This window comes from Eufriesea mexicana, unplaced genomic scaffold (genome assembly GCF_001483705.2).
Source record: "Eufriesea mexicana isolate 0111107269 unplaced genomic scaffold, ASM148370v2 scaffold2534, whole genome shotgun sequence".
Classification (NCBI taxonomy): Eukaryota; Metazoa; Arthropoda; class Insecta; order Hymenoptera; family Apidae; genus Eufriesea; species Eufriesea mexicana.
This window is the reverse complement of record NW_016910610.1, coordinates 217,151-240,369: the sequence shown is the minus strand read 5'-3', so window position 1 is coordinate 240,369 and position 23,219 is coordinate 217,151. Positions and strand designations below refer to the sequence as shown.

General features: G+C 32.2%; 1 protein-coding gene across 1 annotated transcript in view; it reads right to left on the bottom strand.

The window, feature by feature from the left end:
• The window catches only part of dally (division abnormally delayed protein), a 477,850-nt gene that overhangs the window by 436,393 nt on the left and 18,238 nt on the right, over nucleotides 1–23,219 (bottom strand). Inside the window, exon 2 of the mRNA XM_017903784.1 lies at nucleotides 20,763–20,903. Coding sequence (XP_017759273.1) covers nucleotides 20,763–20,903 — 141 coding nt within the window. The remainder of the gene's footprint in view (nucleotides 1–20,762; nucleotides 20,904–23,219) is intronic.

The window sequence follows — 23,219 nt, the reverse complement described above, 5'->3', positions numbered from 1 at the left end:
TTCCAAGTTTTTCTAATTAATTCATGAACATTTATAGCTGCAGAGCAAAGCTGGAATTATAGGCAACATTTTTATACAATGTTTAATTTAATAATTAATACTTACATGAGCGATAGGTTTTGTATTTCATGTAGTAAATAACATTGCTGTAGAATAGCGTTTTTCTTGTGTAATATTCTTATTATTTTGCAATATATTTATACTAGCATAAAAAAGCGTAAAAAATAAATTTTTTTATTAAGAAATTTTATTTACAATTGTTTATTTACAATGCTTTCATAGACGTAAAATGAGCACAAAATAAAAAATACATTGAAAAAGCTACCAACTATGGACGGGAATCGAACCGTGGTCCTTCATCTTAGGAATTCTCGAATATCGCCGTTACGCCACGACTCGATTTGAGAAAAACTGGAAATAAATCAATAATTAAGGAAGTAATAAAGCTTCAATCGTAAATATCTGAAAAATTATTGAGTAGTTGCCGCTATAATGATATATTTTCTTAAACTGCATGACGATATCTACAAACCAGCAAAGTTTCAACCAAATCGGTAATCCGAAGGACTTGCACTCTCCTTGTTAGCTTTGCTACCAAAAATGGCCTTTCATAACGGTATGTGTTTCGATTTGCTTCTAGAAAAATATCACGCATAGATCATTGATCGGTTTATAATTTCTTTTTTCTGAAATAAGAAATCCCGAATCAACATCAGCCGATTCCCGATTTCTTTCCCGAAATAACACCCTACAATATTAACAGCAATTGCAATCGTAGATCTGAGCAAACATCGGATCAGCTACACTTCAGTGTGACAATTAGAAAATACAATTCAAAGGCTGCTACAACTAAACAGATCTCAAAACGATCGAATCAACTACAAGCCAACGAAGGACAACTTGAAAGAAGAACTTTACACCAAGCACAGGTCAAAAAATGTTCATCACGGAGCAGTAAATCTCGAAAAGTTTAACTCAACTATATTCCAACGTGATAAAGTTTGATTTAAACACTGTTCGAAGTACTCCAGGCGAATATTCAAAACCAATTCCAATCCTGAGTCCCAAAAGACGAATACCAGATCCGGTATAGATTCGAACACGACAAACTTTGAATTCGTCCCTTTTTTCGCGCCGGCTATGACGCAAGAGGGTAAAATAGCGCTGAAAAATTACCAAGCTTCCTCGCGAAAGAACTCGGATCGGAATACGATTCAAGAGGAATTTATGAGACCTCTGCCACGTAATTTTCCACGTAGACCGTCCGTGAAGCCAAAAGGCGACAACTACAAACGTGTAATATGGGAAAATCAACAGGAGAGCGATACGAAATCCGCGTGGCGTTCTGCGCCATTATTCAATCCACTTTCAGATATTCAGCAATGTGATTTATACCCAAGCTGTTAAGAATCCGCGCTGGAAGCGCGGGCACCGTTCCCGAGGCCAACGATTTATCGTCTGGTTACCAAGGATGTATTTTCATTTCCCTCCTTCCGCGAAAAAATTCGCACCTACGAAGTTTCGTGCAGGCACCGATAACCTCTGTATCGTGACGCGTACGGCTTTGTTAGGCTAATTTATGAAACCGTCAGGCGAAGTGCATTACAGTCACGTTGAAAGAAGTAATTGATCGTAAAACGATGTCGCTCGAATATCTTATTCCACGATTTAATACCGGTTAACCGAGATGAAATTGAAATACGAAGGAAGTGATAAATGGGCGAGCTCATTCTCGGGAAGTAATTTTGTTTCAATTTGATGTTGGGAATTTGAGGTTAGGATCCGACTGCGACGATAGTTTCTTTTGGAAAGATGTAAGATTCTAATATCTTATTCCACGATTTAATACCGGTTAACCGAGATGAAATTGAAATACGAAGGAAGTGATAAATGGGCGAGCTCATTCTCGGGAAGTAATTTTATTTCAATTTGATGCTGGGAATTTGAGGTTAGGATCCGACTGCGACGATAGTTTCTTTTGGAAAGATGTAAGATTCTAGGTAATCAGTGTTAGAATAATTGTGAGACGAAGTGTTTGACAAGAAATGCTTCGTTATATCGTTTAGCGTGATTTTATGCTTGGAAAATGATTCGTTTTAAATTGATGCTGGGAATTTGAGGTTAGGATATGATTACATAGTTTCTCTTTTGGAAAAATGTGAAATCCTAGGTAATCAATGTTGGAATAATTGTGAAACGAAGTATTTGACAAGAAATGCTTCGTTATATCGTTTAGTGTGATTTCATGCTTGGGATATGGTTCGTTTTAATTTGATGCTGGGAATTTGAGATTAGGATTCGACTGCGACGATAGTTTCTTTTGGAAAGATGTAAGATTCTAGGTAATCAGTGTTAGAATAATTGTGAGACGAAGTGTTTGGTAGAAAATGTTTTATTATATCGTTTAGTGTGATTTCATGCTTGGAAAATGGTTCGTTTTAACTTGATGCTAGGAATTTGAGGTTAGGATTAGATTGCGACGATAGTTTCCTTTGGGAAGATGTGAGATCCTAGGTAATCAGTGTTGGAATAACTGTGAGACGAAGTTTTTGGCAAGAAATGTTTCGTTATATCATTTAGCATGATCTCATTTTTGGAAGAGGGTTCCTTTTAATTTGATCTTGGGACTTTGAGGTTAGGATTTGCTTCGGACAATGGTCTATTCTAGAAAGATATAAGAGTCTAGGCAGAAACGGTTGGGATAATGATAGGGCTAAGTATGTAATAAAAAATATTTTATTATATGTTTAAAGTAATTTTTTTAATAAGAAGAGGATACGTACAATAATGTATTTTATCTTTGAATTCTTGTAAATTATGATCTATCAGTGTCTTCAAATAAAAGACTGCTTTCTATGTAGATATGAAATCCTATATAGAAGATGCTGGAATAATATATACACAATATCCATATAGTTTTCATATATATATATTTAATTATAATTTTTTGATATTGAAATTGTATTTTATCGATAATAATTATAATAGTGGAATTATATTATTTAATTCTATTTTATCAATTATATCTAGCGTACTTATGTTCCTTATTTTCTTATAATTATGTATATTATTCCAATGTAGCTTCAAATTTTTTTATTTTATTTTTAATTACCGAATTTATTAATCTATGCACTTAACTAAGTATTTAAGAACTAAGTATTTAAGATTGGTAACTAGGATACTGTCCATCAAAAAATTAATTAATAATGAATATTGTTGCACTTATACCGCAATATTTCCATTAAATTAAATTATTATGTCAATATCCTTATACCATATTTTTTACTATATTTATTAGTGTTTACTGTATACTATATTTTTTTATACATTTATATATTTATTATATTTAATTTTTATTTTTTATTTTTATATATTTATTTACTATATTTCCGATTTTAAATATCTCAAATATGTTACCAATTAATAATTACATATTTAATAACCGATATTATAAAAATGCATACGATACTGCCATAAGCAGATATACATATGTATGTACTAATAGTAAACGTAATCAACGACATACGTTATTTTAATCTTCTGTTTAATTTTTCTCTGCTTAAATATTCTTTCAAATACTGTCACAAAATTTACATGTACCGTGTACTCTTAATCCTATATATACCATCCTTTCAAACACGATTAATGAATACAAGGTTACGAATAAAAAGCACATACACTGTACAAGAAAGATATGCTAATAAAAATGTTCGCAAGTAACGTTAAAATTCATTTTATTATCAAAATAATGAGCCAATCATCGTTCGAAAATGTATGGGAAGATATTCCTTCGATCATTTACGAGATGCATTATGAAATTTCGAGACTGATACGAACAAGGGTTATACTAATTAAATTTCGCCAATAAAAACACGTACTCGGCTAATAACTTCGACCTCTGATATATATTACAGGTACCTCGAGACGTGATTCATGCCATGAAATATTAATACCGTTTCATTATCTGCATTCCCAATGTTTAAACTACAATATGTTACGTTTTAATTACGAAGGATTAAACAAAGTTTTAATCGTCTCGTTGCACACTTGTTCCGCAGAGTTATCTCATTAATCGCGCTGGTTTCTACTGTTTAGAGAATTATGGGGGTTAAATGAAAGCACTTCCTGTGATCCCTTTTATTGCTTCGATATTCTTCGCGTACTTCGAAACTCGAAATATCGAACAGTAAATATTACTTTGTTGAAAAGTTTCTGATATTCGTGATATTTACGCGTGTATTTATTCAGATAGCATATTTTTGCCAAAGAGTTTAAAGCGAAGTTCGTTCTGTTAAATTAGTTAATCACTCAGATAAGTTCATGGAATGAAGAAATGAATAATAAATAACGGAATATTTTTTAAAAGCAATGGATTGGTAGAAAAAGGTAAATAATTAATAACGAAATATTATTCGAAAACAACAGGTTTATAAAAGAAAAACTAATTTGATGATTAATTTGTGAAGTAATTTATGAACACAATGAATTAATAAAAGGAAAAAATAAATAATTAATGAGAAAATATTTTTCGAAAATAATGGGTCGGTAGAAAAAGGTAAATAATTAATAACGAAATATTATTCGAAAACAACAGGTTGATAAAAGAAAAACTAATTTGATGATTAATTTGTGAAATAATTTATGAACACAATGAATTAATAAAAATAAATAATTAATAATGAGAAAATATTTTTGGAAAATAATGGGTTGGTAGCAGGAGAAAACAAGGGATCAATGATAAGATACTTTTTAAATACTTCGTCATTAAATAATTAATGATCAAATATTTTTCGAAGAAAATTGATTAGAATAAGGATCGAATGTTTTCGAATGCTATGGAATATTTTCAATATAAAATAAATAATTTGGAAAATAAATCAACGATGTATTTTTATCCTTCATTTCATAAAAATCGTAATTCAAACACTAATGAATTTATGAAATTTTTCTACAGTTTTTAATAAAAAATTATTAAATGGTTCTCCACTTGCGAGCTACGAATAATTTATACAAAGTTAGAAAACCGTCAAAGACCTCGAAAATTCAAAAACTACAAGACCAAAAGAACTCGAATATAAAATTTAATTAACACAGGCTTTATTTATATATTACATACTTATTTCCTCAAAGCAATATTTAATGAGTTTAAGTAATAATACATATAAAAATATATTTATATCGGAAAATCAAAAATAGGGTAAATTTACGAATAAAAATACTGTGCTGAAATGGAAGAATGACCTATAATAAAATACCTATCACAGAAGATAAAATAAAGTTTCATATTTCAATTTCTTAAATACTTTTTCTCAACTTTTTTTAATTTATCTAAATTTTCTTCTATTCACATTTACTATTAACATTACCGACCTGTAATCTATACCTAAGATAGCTCCAACCTAACTCACAAACATAAGCATAACGCACATACATAAACACAATCATAGTGGCAAAATTGAAATCAATCCATATACAAAATTAATATCGATGCTCATTAAAATAAAAATGTACTTATATTTTAGTATTAATTTTAATATTAACCCTTTGTACTCGACGATTTTTTGGCTAAAAAACAGTAGGAGTTCCAAGATTTTCTACTATGAAGCTGGCAATATTTTTTTGAGCAGTAAATAGGAAATAGTATAATAATTGACACACAGAATTATTTGATTTCATTATCTTAAATTTGACATATTAATAACGACTTTTTCGTTACAGAAAAATAGTAATTCGAAGACTTTCTGTCATAGAGTCGACGATATTTTTAAAATGGTAAATGAGAAATCATATGCAAATTAAAACGTAGAATTATTTTTTTTCGACATTCCACACATCGTTGGGTAATTTTAAATTTGATATAATAATTAACGTCGATCTTTAGAATATGATTAAATGGTGACCGAGAGTCACCTCTCGAGTGCAAAGGGTTAATATCGATCTTCGAAATTTTATTAAATGGCGACTGAAGGGCGCCTCTCGAGTGCAAAGGATTAATTCTGTCGAAAACAGCTACAAGTATATCGATTCCTATGAAAACTCCCTAAAAATGTAAGACCAGTCATTTCGACAAATATCAAACGAAAAATCCTTGAACAAAATCACCAAATATCATCCGAAAATAAGAAGCCTACTCCGAACACCGTATCCAAACTATGGTCCTCCAAATTCTTTCCAAAATCGTATTTCCCCCCCACTCCGGTAGCGAACGATCCACTCGACACGCGTACTTAAATAGTAACACGGTGTATTTCTAGTGGTGGGATATTTCGAGAAAGTTCTCGGGCAATCGAAGAGACGAAATATTCTTATCCTGGCGTCGATTTTACTAATTGGCCACGAGAGAACGATAAACACACGGCGGGGACAACCGAAACTGACGACGTTGCGCAACGCGGAGAGAAATTTTGTCCGACGTTCTGTCATGAGTTTAAAATAAATTACCGCGATGCAGGCCGATGACCTGGCCCGCCCAGCATGTGCAAAAATCTTTCTCTCCCTCCAGCGCGGCTCGCCCCACACGCCGAGCTGAACAGCGTGTCCGGAGGAACACGATCCCCACGCTAGCGAGGGCTTCTAATTGAGAACGCCACGCTCATCCCCACCCTCGGAATCCAAGGTGAATTCGTTTCGGGGCCCCGTGTCTTCCAGCGCCGCTGCAACTCGCACGAGATGAAATTCTTCTGTGTAAGAGAGGTTCCTATGTGCTATATAGCAGCAGTCCTGTGTAGGAAAAGTCTCCGAGTCTAATCGGATAAAGAGATTAAAAAAAGGCCAGTCGCGCCACTCCGACTCTTAACTTCGTCAATGATAGCCTTTGGCAGGACGAGTAGACGAGTGCATAATGCATGGGGCGAGGAAGTTGCCGCGTCCAGGTGTCTGCTGGCTGCTGGGAACTTTTAATCGCCTGTTTAATTTAATAACAGGCCTCGATTTTAGCGCGGATGAAGATCAGCAACGAACCAATGGTAGTGGTAGAAAGTACTGTATAGTGGATTTGGATAGTTGTATTTTTCCATGTTTCGTATAAGTTCTAAATTTTGGGGTACAAGAAGTCGATCAGTGGGGGTCTAGTGTCATTCGTGAATGAGCACGCGATGAATTTATAATTAACTAACTAACTCACGGTTAGTCCACGTCGAATCACGGGTCTACTAGTTGTACCTTGATCTTCGAGACACCCTGTATACTATATTTTGCGGTATAACGAATTAGATGGCACGGATGCAGATGACGAGTGAGATGAGACATCTAAAGTGATCCTTAAGGTTAGACAATTGTATGCACATTGTATCGTATTAATTAAACGATACAGTGCACTTCGTGTTATTTTATTGGCACATTAGATATTGTAGATAAAGAAAAATATTTACCGTGTCACCGATTTCAGTATGGATGGAGTGTCATCCATCTAATGTCCGAATAACACCTAGTGTGCACCATAGACGATTCTACGTAAAATTTAGATAACTGTGCACGCAATTTATATTATAATTCATCGATCCACCGAGCTTAACTCGAATGGATATCACGAGCGACCACCTAGTATCATCTACACACGATCCACCATCGAATTTACATAATTATACAAGTACGAAATGCAAATGAAGAAAAGAAGTAAAACCGAAACCCCCAAAGTCGAAGCACTGACCGGTCTAGGTCCAAGAGACACCCCCTAAAATGGCGGGAGATTCGAACGTGGCCTAACGCACCAGTCGTAAATACCCCGGAATGGAAACATTAATGTAATTCGATCTCGAGATAATTTTCCATATAGCCAGACAGGTCTCCATTGTTCGGCATTGTCCGCGTAAAACGTGTCTCACGCGTGTCGGGGCTCATGAATGCAGCAGCAACAATAATAGCAACGCTCTCCCGCTGGGTGGGACAGCGAGTGCACTTAGAATCGCAGCGGTCGTACTTGTTGATGTTTTAACAACCCCACGTGCGAAAACGGAATGTAGAGGACCACACTTTTAACCCCACCGATACCCATCGACGTTCTGCCTTTTAAAGGAGTACAAAGGGGCTGCCCCCACTCGATTTGCTCCAAGCCAAGCTCGTTTTGCGGTGAGACCACGGACTTGGACGGCTAATTTCCCGTGTAATCGTATTGTTTGCGGTAAAAATATTAGTTAGAGAAATGGACCAGCTGTCCTGAATCGATGTCGACGACCCAACCAGCGTACTTGCACTGGGCTCCACGCAGGGACTTAACCCTCTGCACTCGAGACTCGTGGTCGCCATTCGGCAAAATTCGGAAGATTTACAGGAAGTTAACGCATTGGGGTTAAAATAGCATAACGATACTGTGGGATTGCGACCAGTGAAGGACACTAACAGAGGTAATAGTATTAACCCTTGCCCTCCTTTGTCGAGCATGACTCGACATCAGTTTTCATCACAGGAACTCCTATGTCGAGTTACACTCGACGTTTTCTGATTCTTTATTTACTGAACAAGAAAACAGAAAATAAGCAGCTACTTGAATTACTTAGATTCAAAATATAAATTACAACTATGTTTGAGAGCTATATTTAATATATTCAGTAAACAAAACTCTGTAAAATAAGTAGCAGCCAAGGAACTGTCCTATGAAGTAAATTTTCAAAGAAATGCTTAAAATATAGGGAGTTATTGGCAACAAAATTGGGAAATAATTCGGAAGACAAAGGGTTAAGAGTGATAGCGGGACGAATAAGTGTGCGGTCTTACTCCTAAGCGAATGCATGGGAATGCTAGGGCCGCTTCTCGAAAAGCGAGAAATAATAAACAGCGACGAAGGAACAAACAATAGCGCGAAAGAATCATTTTGACGAGATATCTATGACTGTATCGAGTGATTGCGAAAGAAAGAAAAGAGAATCTTGTGTATGAAAGCAGAGAGTTTTGGCTTTAAATAAGGATGCAAGGAAGAGGCAGAAGGCAGAATGCATGTACTCAAGAAGTAGTGCACACAGGATCGTGTACCTCAGAGTTAGAATTGAGAGAAACTTAGTGTAATATTTTAGTTAAATAAATCTATTTTGTTAATAAAAAGGAGTCATTGTTTATTAGATGCACAGATGTCTGTCAGCATATGATTAATCTAGCACTTAATTATAAGTGCTAAGCACGTAATTATCTGTCAATATGTTTACGAGTGGTCAAACTGGACCTGCAGCATAAGAATTTTCGGGTATCGCCGTTAAGCCATAACATCAATTGAAAACCATTGGAAATAAATCTATAGTTAAAGAAGTAATAAAACTTTAAAACTTTAACCGTAAATATCTCGAAAACTATTGAGCAGTTGCCCCTATAATGATATACATTTTTGAACTGCATGATGAAATCTACAAACCTGCAAAGCTTCAACTAAATCGGTGCCTCGAAGAACTTGCACTCTCCTTGTTAGTGTAATATTTTAGTTAAATAAACCTGTTTTGTTATTAACCCTTTGATTGCCACGCCGAAATCACGTGTTTCCCTCAGGATGCCACGGGAGTGCACCGCTAGATGCAAAACTTGTTCTAATATGTTTTTGATGTTCTAATAAAAAATTTTAATCGTTTAATGAGGCAGTTTTTACTTCAAAGTATCTTCTAATTAGCGGTTACATTCAAAATGCACTAACTGTCAATTTTCATTCAACGTAGTTCAAGTAGTTCAAGCGCTCCGGTCACCAATGACCACCGTGGCGTCACAGAGGAAACCGTGGCCGGTGATATATGACCAACGTGGATTAATTTAGCAAAAATCCTACGATACTGAAACCAAAACTGGAATAATGGAAGGAATCCATAGGTGAAGTCAGCAGGATTTCTTCCCGTGTTGTCAGCAAGAATACTCCTAGTCTAACACGTACTTCCAAACTTCAGGACACGTGAACCTGTACCTTGTGTCTTCACCGATCCTTCGTCTCCCCTGTCAAAACTGTGACACCCTCGACTTCCTGCTCGCTTCCTCGAATAACGAGCCTGTTGATTTTCCCCAAAAACCTAACTCCGAGGCCATAACGAAAGTAGTTACCCGCAAACGAAGACAAACGAAGACACCGCTCACGGGGGCGTGTGACGATAGCAAACTGGCGAGAAATAAATTTCCCGACGCATTGTGTCGGCGAGCTGCTAATCTCGTTACGTCGAACAAAGTTACGGCACGCCGGGACAAAAGACATCCATACCCGTGTGCAGAACGTCAGAATTGAATACGGGTATATAGTCTAGCCGGAGTCTCTGGAGTTCCGTTAATTAAATAACACCTAGCAAGGCATCAGCGCGTCCGCGATGCATCCGCTATGCATCCGCGATGCGTCCGCGTTGCAACGGAGAAACATGGCCGCAGGGTGAAACAACCTTCTCGCGATAATTACTACTAGCACATTTCGTGGCCGAATGGGCTGGCCAGTCTCGAATTCGTGGCCCGGAGGTTTCGTGCAAGCTGTACTTTCCAATGCGAGAGAAAGAGAGAGTGGAGGGCATGAGAAAGAGAAGAAGGGAGAGAGAGGGAGAGAGAGAGAGGATCGAACAGCAATGCAAGTTGCAATGCACGCACAGCCTTATACGGATGCGAGAAAGCGAGCTCAACCTCTCCCTCCTGCCCCTTCCGCCTCAGCCGTTAACCCTCCTGATCCGGACCGTGGAACCCGGTCCTGGACATCAAACAGGACCAGATATGCTATGTTGCGGCGCCAAACTGGTGTATGTGCGACTACGCTCCACTCTGTGGACCAGGTGCAATCGACAGGTCGCTGCCGTTGCAACCGCAGGATAACGTTCGTTTATCGATCGTCGTGGGATCGCAAACGAATACGGTCAAAATTTTCTCGAGATCACCGCGATCTCGCGTTACCTTGGCTCTAGTTTCGCAAATCTTTTGACTCGTGATACGGAGATTTTCTTTTTTTTTTTTCTTTCTCTTTTTTCCACCTTTTTTCCAGTCTCAATCGAATTTATATGGCTTAGTTTATCCATGAGAATATTTCTTATTCTTATTTTTATTTTTATTTTTCGTATTTCGCGAGGAAAGTGCAAAGTCTGAAATTAATTTCCATTACAGGGAATATATTTTGTTCTCTTTTTACTTCCAGTTTATGAATGAATAGCAAGTCTATTCGCTTTTACGTGAGGAGATTCTTGAAATTAAATATGTAATTAATTTTTAAAGAAAGGTGCACCGTTGCTTATTTTGAAAAGAAACTTTGAAATTAATTTTAATTGAAAAATATAACACGCCTTCGTTAAAACTGATTACATGTAAAGATTAAGATTTCCTCATTTACCACGTTTTCTCTATAAATTTGTTGAAAATTATTTTGAGCAAATGAAATCATTCTTTTATTTGTCTGTGTATTAAAACTTATGTAAATGACTCCTGCGAAATTATTTATCCGAAATAAAAAAAAAAAGCAGGAACGAAAATTGATTTATATAATAATAAATGAATTTCAGGAATACAAAATAGCGTTGTATTTTTATAGACGACACTTAAAAATTCAAATTATTATATTTTACCACGAGATATGAGACGACGTTCACTGTACAAATCGATTAACTCTATTTTTTTAAAAATCTCAAATCTAAGTGTCATAACTTGGTATAGTCATAACTTTTTATATTTATAATAACTTTCCCTGATAATTAAGATTAACACCATTAAACGACAAAAATTTTTTCGCCACTGAATAATAAATAATTTATTTCAGAGGTCACTTTGATTAACTCCGTACTCTAATGCAAATCGTTGCAATAATGCAACTCGAATGCACTAGCAAGCCACGAATGATAACGGTGAATTTTTTAGCTCCGTTTTATCAGAATTTAAGTAAAATTTAGTAAAATTTAAATTTATTACTTTTTCACTCGCCAAATCGATTAACTCTCCCAGTAACGTAAAAATGGTAACATTACTAACGATTACCTTTTGGCTATTTTTTCTTATAAATTTTATATACCGTTAGATGAAAGTTACATTTGTATTTCTGCATTCTACGATATTTATTTCGACTTAAATTATAAAGGGAATTTTAAAAAACAATATACATTATTGCATTGCGTTTCTCCACTTTTTGTTTTATGGAATTAATTAATTTGTGCAGAGAACGGCTCATATAAAAAAAGTGATATATCTCGTTGACGTACTCTACTGTTAGAAATAAAAAGGAACCCGTTTTTGTGCTGCTTATAGGTGACTTGCATGGTCTAAATCCTCTTAAGCCGGACGAATGTAATAGAAGCACTAAGGAACAATAAAAGGAATCCAAAGTCAAAGAGACAATGGCGAACCAAGTTACTAAATAGATCGTCTTTGGTCTACGAAGCTTTTCTATTCTTACAACGGAACGTTAACAGAGGCAGAACCTATGCAAGAATTTCGCCAGGATTAGAAACCGACTATTTTCAGTTTGTTTCTTATAGTCCACTTCCCACTCTTCTTATTTTCTACCTTCTTTATTTTCTTCGATTTTCGAGTTTCTAAACTTTTAATCTCATTTTTTGCAAAATTTTCAATGAGATGAGCAATTGGAAATGAAAGTTGAAGTATTAAGCCGTTTTTAAATAAACAATAACCGAAAGATCAATGTATTCAGGATGGAACTAGAAGAAGAATCAAATATTATTTGCATAGCTGATTTTCTTGAGGAATTAAATCATAGTCAAGTTTTTTATTAAATATTGCAAAGTTTTCAAATTATTTAAAATATTAATTAAACACTGAATTATTTTTGAATAAAAAATAGGCGAAAGGTATTAAAAACGAATACTACTTAAACCTAATAATCAAAATGAACCTAAAAGATGAATTAACTATGATTGGAATAGTTCATGTTCTTTCTTAGCAACGTTATAGTGAGATCTTTGATTAAATATTATAGAGCTTTGCTATTTTAGGATAAATTATTTCAAAGAGTAATTAAATATTGTTTTATCTCTAAATAAGTGAAAATCAAAAAGCTAATAATTTATATAATTAAACACATTTTATAATTTAATTACCCACGCATTTATTTTAATATTTCTTCATATTTCTTATCTTTCTTTAATATTTCTATTTATTTTAATAAATTCTTATTGGTCCAAGGTAAAAGTAACAATGAAATATTAATTAATCATAATTATAACCACAATTTTAGTAAAGTCTATGTACATTAAAAACTTTTGCAATTAAATTACTGTGGCAGTAATACTATTAAGTACAAAATGCATAGATAAAGCAATTTAAAAACTGCCAATTACTCCTTCAAATCTCCCAAGATTAATAATCCTACCAGCAAAAGGAAAATTCAATATAACCGCGAAAACTTCAATTCAAACCAACCATAATTAAAGCACAAGTACGCCCGAACGTGTTACTTCTAATAACCTCAAAGCGCGCCAAAATTTAAAATCAGAACGCGTAGAGACTGCTATACGAAAACTTCCGCGATATTGTTTAGTATTCAATATGCGATCGGTATAGGAATTCTTATTTTTCTCGCAAAAATTCTCGCCTCCCCCAGCTCCGCAGACACCGCTATCGAATCAATGGAAGTTGGCAAAAGAGAACAGCCGAGCTTCCACAGTCCGCCGTTCCACGCGTTTCTTATTCCAACGGTCGCGCAGTTCCAGCTTCGCTATTTCCCCGTTCCTACTCACGAATTTAAATTTACCTCGGCCACGCATTTACGTGGACCATTCTAGGAAATTCAACCGGAGACCCGTGCCATTTTCGCATCATATCGCGAAACGAATCGAGCACCGCTGGAGAAAAGGTGGCAGCCGATGGGCAGAGAGACGAAAATGGAATAGAGGAACGAAACGGAACCGAAATGAGCGCAAGAGAGAAAGAGTGGAGGCGAAACGCGTAGAGAGAGGGACGGGAGAAAAGTAAAAACTTGGAAAACTGCAACGCGAGCTGAACGTGTCTAGAAAGAAGACAGAATGGCGCAGGGGGTAACCGGGCAGCCCGAGGCAGAAAGAGAAACAGGAAGAAAAGACTGGAAAAACCACCACCGACGCCGCCACCGTCGATGTTGCGTCTATGGAGTATCGCTATCGAGAGCTCGATTCGTATTTAGCCGCGCTCCTTCGTTTCCCGCCAAGACGGTTCAAAGCGCTTGCGGCTTCTGCTTTCACGGATATTTCCCAATGCTGCAGCTGATACGTACACTTTAACGAGTAAAAAGATTTAAGAAGAACGGAATGCTCGAGATCGACGAGAGTTTGAGGATCTTCAAAGGTTTCTTAAGCTTCGCTTCGTAATTAAGATTTTTGAAATTCTAGGATGCGGATGGAAAATTTAAATGTGAGACATTGATGTTCGACGGATAACAGTATAAATTTAGTATTAATATTTGAATAATGAATAAATTAGCCATTTGCACTCGAGAAGCGACTCTCAGTCGCTATTTAATCGGATTTTAAAGATCGATGTTAATTGATATATCAAATTTCAAATTACCCAACGATACGTGGAATGTCGATAAAATAATTCCACCCCCTAATTTGCATATTAAAAATATCGTCGACTTTATGACGGAAAGCCTTCGAATTACTATTTTTCTGTGATGAAAATATCGCCGAGTGCAAAAGGTTAGTACTACGTAATAAAAGGAAATTGATTTATTTGTGTCGAATAAATTTGGTTTTAGACTGTTTTACCGACAGAGAAACGTGTAATTTTTTTATCTTGATTTATTCTTTCTTTTTTAATAAATATTATATATCGTTAATTATACTGTACTTTGTAATTATAAAAACTTGGCACGAATGTTATAATGCTGTAAATAAGTATGATTCATACCTTGTTTAATTCTATTCCCCAATAACACAATTTAAAAATCTAAAAAGGTGTTGTAATTTACAAAATTTTCTCCATAAACACAAATATATTTATAAAGGGGGAATAAAAAAATTGTTCTCAAAAGCAATTAAACATTTTGTCAATTATATAATAATTCTGCTTTAATTCTTATTTAAATGCTCGAATGTAATTCTTTAATTATTTTATTCGTTTAAGAATATGCTAAAAATTTTCTTTAAAATACCTAAACTATATTGTTCGAATTAAAATTAAACTAAAATATGCACACAACATTTCTTTAAACAACAAATTCGATTATTTCACACATGTAAATGTGAAAATATTTTTCATATTTTTCAAAAAATTCTACACTCTGTTAATTATAAAGAAGAAATTGGCTTGATTTTGAATAATGATATTAACACATAGAAGAAATGTATAGAATGAACGTAATTTTAGTAAAAATTATGTTTAAAAAAGACGTTAACAAAAATATTTTAAGAATAGTAATACAATTTACTGCATTCACTTATTTTCTATTTTATATACTTATAATAAAATAAATTTGTATTGCATAAACTTTTCAAAAATTTGCAATCTGAAACTGGAAACTGAGCATCCACTTCGTTTTACGTAGATTTATTAATAAAGAATTAAAATTATTTTCAGACGAATAAAATGAAGATTACATTTGAAAGAATTATTGCATAATTTGTGAAACACGTGAAAATCATAATTATCAGGAGGACAAATACAACAAGAACGACAAAAAGGAAATAAGACGTTGAGAATACTGCATTACGTCTTGCTCGATGTATACTTCTGCATAAATAAATAAGATTTCATTCTTTTAAAGTTTCAACAATTTCATTGTACTTCAATTTCCTTAAGACCCTGAATCACTGCAAGAACAGAAATGAAAAATGCAAATACACCGAGTGAGCAAAGAATCAATTAGGATTATTTACATCGCGAACACTTTTGCGAGAACTGTTCTTAAAGCGTTATTTTTACTTTCAAGATAAAAACTTTTCATACGATATGTCTCGGAGAATTTTCACGGACTGAAACTTTCTTCCTGAAAGTTCTCAACCACTCAATTCCAAAAGTCCTCCTCGATTCTCCAAACAAGTATTTTCTTCCTTTCCGATAAAATTTAAATTAGACTCAAGACAGATACAAGGAAGAGAAAAATAGAAAAATTTGTTTACGACAAATATTTTTATATTTTTATAATCTCATCATGGCGACGTATACTATTTATGAAATGATATTTTAATAACGAAGATTTTTAACAGTCTTTAATAAAACATGTTATCGTAAAAATGATAATTAATCTTTCCTACCTTGAGGATAAGCGTAATATTAAAATAATTATTCAAATATTAATTATGTTAATTTCTCATAATAACAGGGCATTTAAGAAACAATGAACTGCTGCTGTTATGAATTATAATATTTTTCTAATTTTTTTCTATGAATATAATACGCGACTAAAACATTGCACTGTGCGATCTTTCATCCATTTCGCATACAATTACTTCATTTCCACACAATTACTGCGTTTCTCCCTCGCTCAAAGTAGCTCAGTGCAAATATTATTCTAAACTCGAACAAGTTACAACACACAAAACACATGTTCATTACTATATTATGCCATGTTCGGTTTGTGAACAAACAGGAATAACAAATATATCAAAATTGAATCCTATCCTAAAACAATTAATTTGTAGTCATTTTTATATTTGTAATAATAAGGAAAATAAGGTATCGTGTAATAATATATTATTGCAATTATACCTATATTTATTGTTTAAATGTTATTTAAATGACACAAAAATATTATATTTATAAATATCTGTATACTATATACAATGATAGTAATTGATATAAAATATAGTTATATAATAAATATAGAGATTCCAAATTACTATATATTCCTATACCAAAAATACAAATTTTTACGTATATTTACATATTTATAACATATACATATTTATATACATGATTATAATTACTACATAATAAATATAGAGATTCATTTAGAGAGATTCTATTAGAGAGATAATAAATAAGAGATTCTATTATTATAATAATATAATAATATATATAATAAGTATAGAGATTGTAAATTACTATATATTCCTATACCAAAAATACAAATTTTTACGTATATTTACATATTTATAACATATACATATTTATATACGTGATTATTATAAAATATATATAATATATATTAACAAATATAAGATATGTTTTATATAATTATACTTATAACATATAAATATTTATATACATGATTATAATTAATATATAAGCCGTTCACTGCACAAATCGATTAACTCCACTTTTTGAAAAATTTTAAATATAAAAAATTATGACTATGCCAAATGCTTTGACACTTAAATTTAAATTTATTTTTCAAAAAGTGGAGTTAATCGATTTGTGCAGTGAACGGCTCATATAATTGATATAAATATGCTATTAATATAAAATATATATGTATAATCCGTAAAATGACATTCGAAAATAGATTATTAAATGCATCAACCATCTTCACAATAGGGACTGATATCGATGCAACACAGAAATAATTTAAATGCAACGTCAAGAGGAGGAAAAAGAGGATTACTTTTAGATATGCATGATTTTGTCAGTGCACGAAATGGCTCCATTTATTTTTACTCTTAAGCTCTAAGCAAAATTCTCGACACGCTGTATGCTGTCCAGTTTCCGCGATGTCTTTTCGTACGTTCCTACGGAGAGAATATAACGGAGGGAATATAAACTAAGCCAGAGTGAATATCAAACAGAAAAATAAACTAGAGCACGAGTATTTATTTCGGTTTACTTTACACCGCGTGTTTTGTATTGCTCGGGTGTATTTTAATATTCCTTTCATAAACGAACATTTCTAAAAAAAAAAAAAAAAATTTGTAATATTGCCAGAAGGGAGAAATAGATAAGAAATATACGTTTCCTTCTTTTTCCAATTTCTTAAAAATATTTTAACATTTTACGTACTTACCACAACGGTCTTTCAGATATTAGTAACCGATCCTGATAAAATATACGTAAGATATAATTTTCAACAAAAATTTATATATAAATATAACTGAATAAATCCAATATTATTTAAACAAATTGTTACGACACGACGTGTGCCACCCGTGACGACCTATTCCGGACACCGTCGCCGAACCGACACGACTGAAACGCTAAGTGCACGATTGTGATCCCGCAATCGAGACCCCTCACCTCGACAAGGTATAAGCACTTGAGGGGGGCACGGGGGTTTAATCACAGAATCACAATCGCGCACTTAGCGTTCCAGTCGTGTCGGTTCGACGACGGTGTCCGGCCCGGAATCGGTTGTCACGGGTGGCACACGTCGCGTCGTAACACAAATTGATATTATAAAAACTCAATTATCTATTAAAATTAATACAATAATATTATATAAAACAAATAATATTGGTACTATCTTTTTTCTTGCCTCATTTTTATATTTGTCCAAATTTGGGTAATGAAAATAACAAAATTAATTCATTAAAAGATATTATCTTTTAATATATTCTTAAACAAATTAATTTTATGAAAAATCTTATTATCTTAATATCTTTCCACGTCGAGTAATTTTAGAATAATTAAAAAAATTATATTCTTCATCTCCCCTTTGAAAAATTATTTTCAGTCTCTACTGGTTAATTACGAACAAAAAGAAAGACTCGAATTAAACATTTTTTTAAGGGCTATGTTTTCCATAAATTTCATGAAAATCGGTTAGTAATACTTGGAGAACCTTCCTCATAAACGTACAATTCCATAAAATCTTCTCGAAAGATTAAACATGCGTATTTTCATTTAACATGACACGCGAATAATACATAAAACGATAATACATAGTATAAGAAGAAAGCGACTTGGCGTTCTTATTTCACTTGCACTGCGACTCAAAGTGCACCGGATCACGAGTATGGCGATAACGAGAGAAAGAAGAAAAATTCCTCCCGAATGACTTTAAAGAGGAACGTCCCGGGAAGAACGAATTTAGTAATTCACCAACTGCAGTACTTATCGAAAGTCGTGGTGAAACACTAGGTCCCGACGGAAAACAAGAAGAAGTAATGGAGAAGATAAAATGATAGGAGCAAAGAGGGAGTTAGAGGGAGACAGAGAGAGAAAGTACGAGATAGGAATGAGAAGAGGAGAGAGACGGAGAGTACACACGTTCCAGTTGGCACGTAAAAATAGTAACCTCGGTTTGGTTTTGCCAATTTAAGAAACTGTTTCTTTCAATCCCATTTCTGGAGCTCTCAACGAGGCTACGAAGTGCCCCATTCGAACTATCTGTCCTTACTACGCTCTCCATCCTTCTCGCCCAATCGAAGAAGAGGGCGCTCAGATCACTTTCTAGGTTATGTTAGTTAGCATTCACGAAAGTCACTAAAGAATCCGACCACATTTTGCGTTTAATTGTATTATTTTATTAAATTATTGGATTTTTGTTTCTAGATCATTCGATAATAGAATAAATAAATTAACATTAACACTACCAAAGGGCTCAATTATTTTTACCATTAATTTTCACAAAGTTAATATTGATTTTTACGTAAATAGAATCGTAATTATGTATATTTCTTTACTTCCATTATACCGCTTTAATTAATATGTATTATGTACACTGAATTTAGGTACAAATTACAGGTTAGTACTTTTAGGGTTAAAAATGGATACCGAATTTTTCTTTTCTTATTCATATATAAAATATAATAAAGTACATTGGTTATTAATAATAATGAAATATATATTTAATGTGGTCGGATAGCTTCATCACCTAACCTATGTTTATCTTTCCACTTTATCTTATCGTTTTAAGAAATTTTTTACATGACTAAAGACCATATGGAAATTAGTTACTTTGAAATTTATCAATTCCGAAAAGAAGCAAATTAAATTTCAAAAATGAAAATTATTCTATCTTTAAATGGAATAATTAGGTTCAACAGAGTAACTATTTCTTTAGAAAAAATACAGAAGACTATGGATGGTAACTTTAGAAAATTATCAGATGAGTGATACTGATTAAATACAAATTGATAATCTTAACAAAAATAAGGAAAAATTAATATTAATGGAAAAACTCCAATTTAACTTTATGCTAGTGTCTTCTCTACTTTTGGGATATTCAAACATCAGACTTAAGAGTAGAAAAATATTAGGATAAAAACATGAATGCTACTTAAATTACAATTAATAACTGCAAAATAAAAAAAAGAAAACAGAAATATTAAAATTGATATAGTGATCCTAGTTTAATTTTAGACTTGCTACCCTTCTTTTATTTTAAAGCATTTCAACTGTTAAACTCAAAAACAAAAAGGATATCGTAATCAGTTGTATTATAATAAAAAATTAAATTGTTGCATCTGCACTGATTAAATACTAATTAAATAACGATTACTAACTCTAAAATAAAAAAGAAATCTTGATATTGGTCTCGTTTCTTATCTTGGATCATTTTGGATATTAGTCTCGAGAGTAAAAACATGATTAATTATATCATAACAAAAAAAGAAAACTAAACTGATACTATACTTTATTATCATAGGAAGCAAGATAATTAAAAAATCATTTATTTAACTAAGACAATTTATATAATAAAACCTACCATAATATTAAATACATCGTGTTTCTCTCCTAGAATTTAGTTACCCTAATTATTTCATTTTGAATAACTTGAATATTTTGTTATATAAATATTTTGTATAAATTATATATTTATTATTTAAATATTGTATAATTATATATTCGTTATTTAAATATTTTGAATAAAATAAATGAAATAACAAGTAATTTTCACATATCATACATTGTTATGCATATTATCCATTTCTTTCTAATTTCGTGTAATATTTTGCTAAAGAATATTTCCACCTTCTACTTGCCTGTTACAAAGTTTTAGTTAGTCCTTTTATGATAAAATATATTAGACTCACCCCTTAGCGCATCCGCTGTTGTTGCCAGAAGACCTTGCAAACTTCTGCTGTGGTGATGGATCAAGTCGTGAAAATCTGCCCTAGCTTGATGTCTTAACTGTTCCTCAGTCTCCAAGTTGCAGCACATGCCATTACAAGTTGCTAAAATAAAATTTACCGCTTAGAATTTAGAACCAAAGTTCTTGTACAGTTTCTTTAAAATATAGATAACGTAGATAATTGCAAAATGTATTCAAAATTATTTTATGAATAACTGATGTTTCAGTAACATAAATGGCACGACTATAAGTAATTTTAATGAGATAATTGCTCACATGCGTAGCATAATTTATCGCAATGTCGAATTAAAAATAACAAGATTAATTACATAAAAATATATTTGATTACATGAAACACTGATATTTTATATATATATATATTTTAATATTATTTTGTTAAATAACGAATAAAGATAAAGTACGAATATATAAATATAAAGTGTACAAAAAATATATATATGTATATATAAAAATTTATGTAAATAATTGTTAGATCCTAATTATTCTCGTTGTCAAAATATATCATAATTACAAAATAATTAAAGTAATTAATCTTCAAGAATATCTATTTCATCTTTTAAGCTATATTTTTTCTGCTAATTAATGCAAAGTCAATTACATGTCATTATTACATATTAATATCGTTTATCACCGAAATATTAACGTGACTGAAACAATTTCATTAATTCGAGTACTTTCGTTAATAATAACATCCACAAAGAACGCTATATATTTATATTTGCATACGAATGAATACGCACTTTATGTCCATATTATATCTTTAATGTTTAATACAAACTATGTTTCATAACGTCGTCATAATATCGATATGATTAATTATTAATAAAGGCTGAAGTTTTTAAATGAAAACACCACAGCAGTCTGTTCACAACGGGTCCATTCGAGCGTAACTATTTTATTAATTACCAACGAATATATCCTATTACGTAAAATCTGTAAAATCTTTACGTGACACATTACTTTGTAAACATGTCGTTAATCTTGTATGGAAAATTGTACAAATAATTTTTGCAATAATCAATCTTGAAAATATTTATTTTCGAATTTAACAGTGAAATTTTACTTTTAAAGTAATTTATTTTCAAAATAATTGTTCTTATAAAAATTAAGTTTGAAAATATTTATTTTTAAGAGAGCTGATTGAAATTATACAAAATATAAAGAAATAACTTTTGCATTACTCTTTTCATTACCATGATTTTTATTTTAATCTTTTCCAAGTTACAGGAGATACTATACATTCGCAATATTTTCAAAATTTGTATAAATTATGTCTATAATAAAGGAATAAAATATTCAAAGAATTCGTAAGAACTCATGTGTAGATATACCGTAACTTATGACCGAGTGAAAGAAGAAAAAGACACTTGTTTATAAAAGAAAGAAAAAGTCGAGAATGTTTTCGACGCGCCTTATCTTCTCTTGCAACGATCAAGATTATCTACGTATCAGTTTCTTCACTCCATTAGCAAACCCAAAGTTTTTATTTACTTTCATTAATCATTCCAAAACACGTTATTATCGAATATTACAAAATTTGTACCTTGTACCACAAATTAAGTAATGTGATATTTTAGAAAAAAAAGAAGAACTATCATATCGCGAGTCATTAAGAAATAACATTAATAAATCTGACAGAATTTTGATTGGATACTCATAGTTTTATCAGATATTCTTTAGGTTTACGTCTAATATGAGAAAGCAAATTAGCATTTAATTTTTAAATAAATGAAAGAAATATTAGATACGCCTCACTTAATAGAAATATTTTTCTGAGTACCTTTTTATGAATTTTGTTCGTATTTACAAATATTAAATTTGCCATTATATGATATTTATAAATTATAAACAATATTATAAGTAATATTACATCGAGAAAGTAATATAAAATATTAATAATTATAAATTATGATTTATTTCTATAACTTTATTATTTAATGTAATTATTATATTGACATACTTACAATTATTATTATATAAATAATTATGATCTTTTTCATCTACTTGGAATAATATAAAAAAAAGATTATAAATTTCTTCAGTCTTTATTTAAGTATTTATTAAGTTTGCTTAATTTTTATGCTACCTTTTCGTTTTACTATAACTCAAATATTTTTCTATAATCTTCATTATATCCTATACGAAAAGACGAAACTAAAATTTCGTGAAAAAAAGATTCCATAACTATTAAAAAATTATATTAAAAATATCAAACATATCTTATAATGTGTAGCATACAAATATTTACAGAAAATAAATAAAATTTCAAGGACCAATGATAAAAGAAATAACAAGAAAATTCAGTCTACGATAAATTCAATAACACTTTGGTATCAGACTTGCATCGATAAACTTCCGACATACTTTAAAATACAAATACAGGTATAGCCTCTGCCTC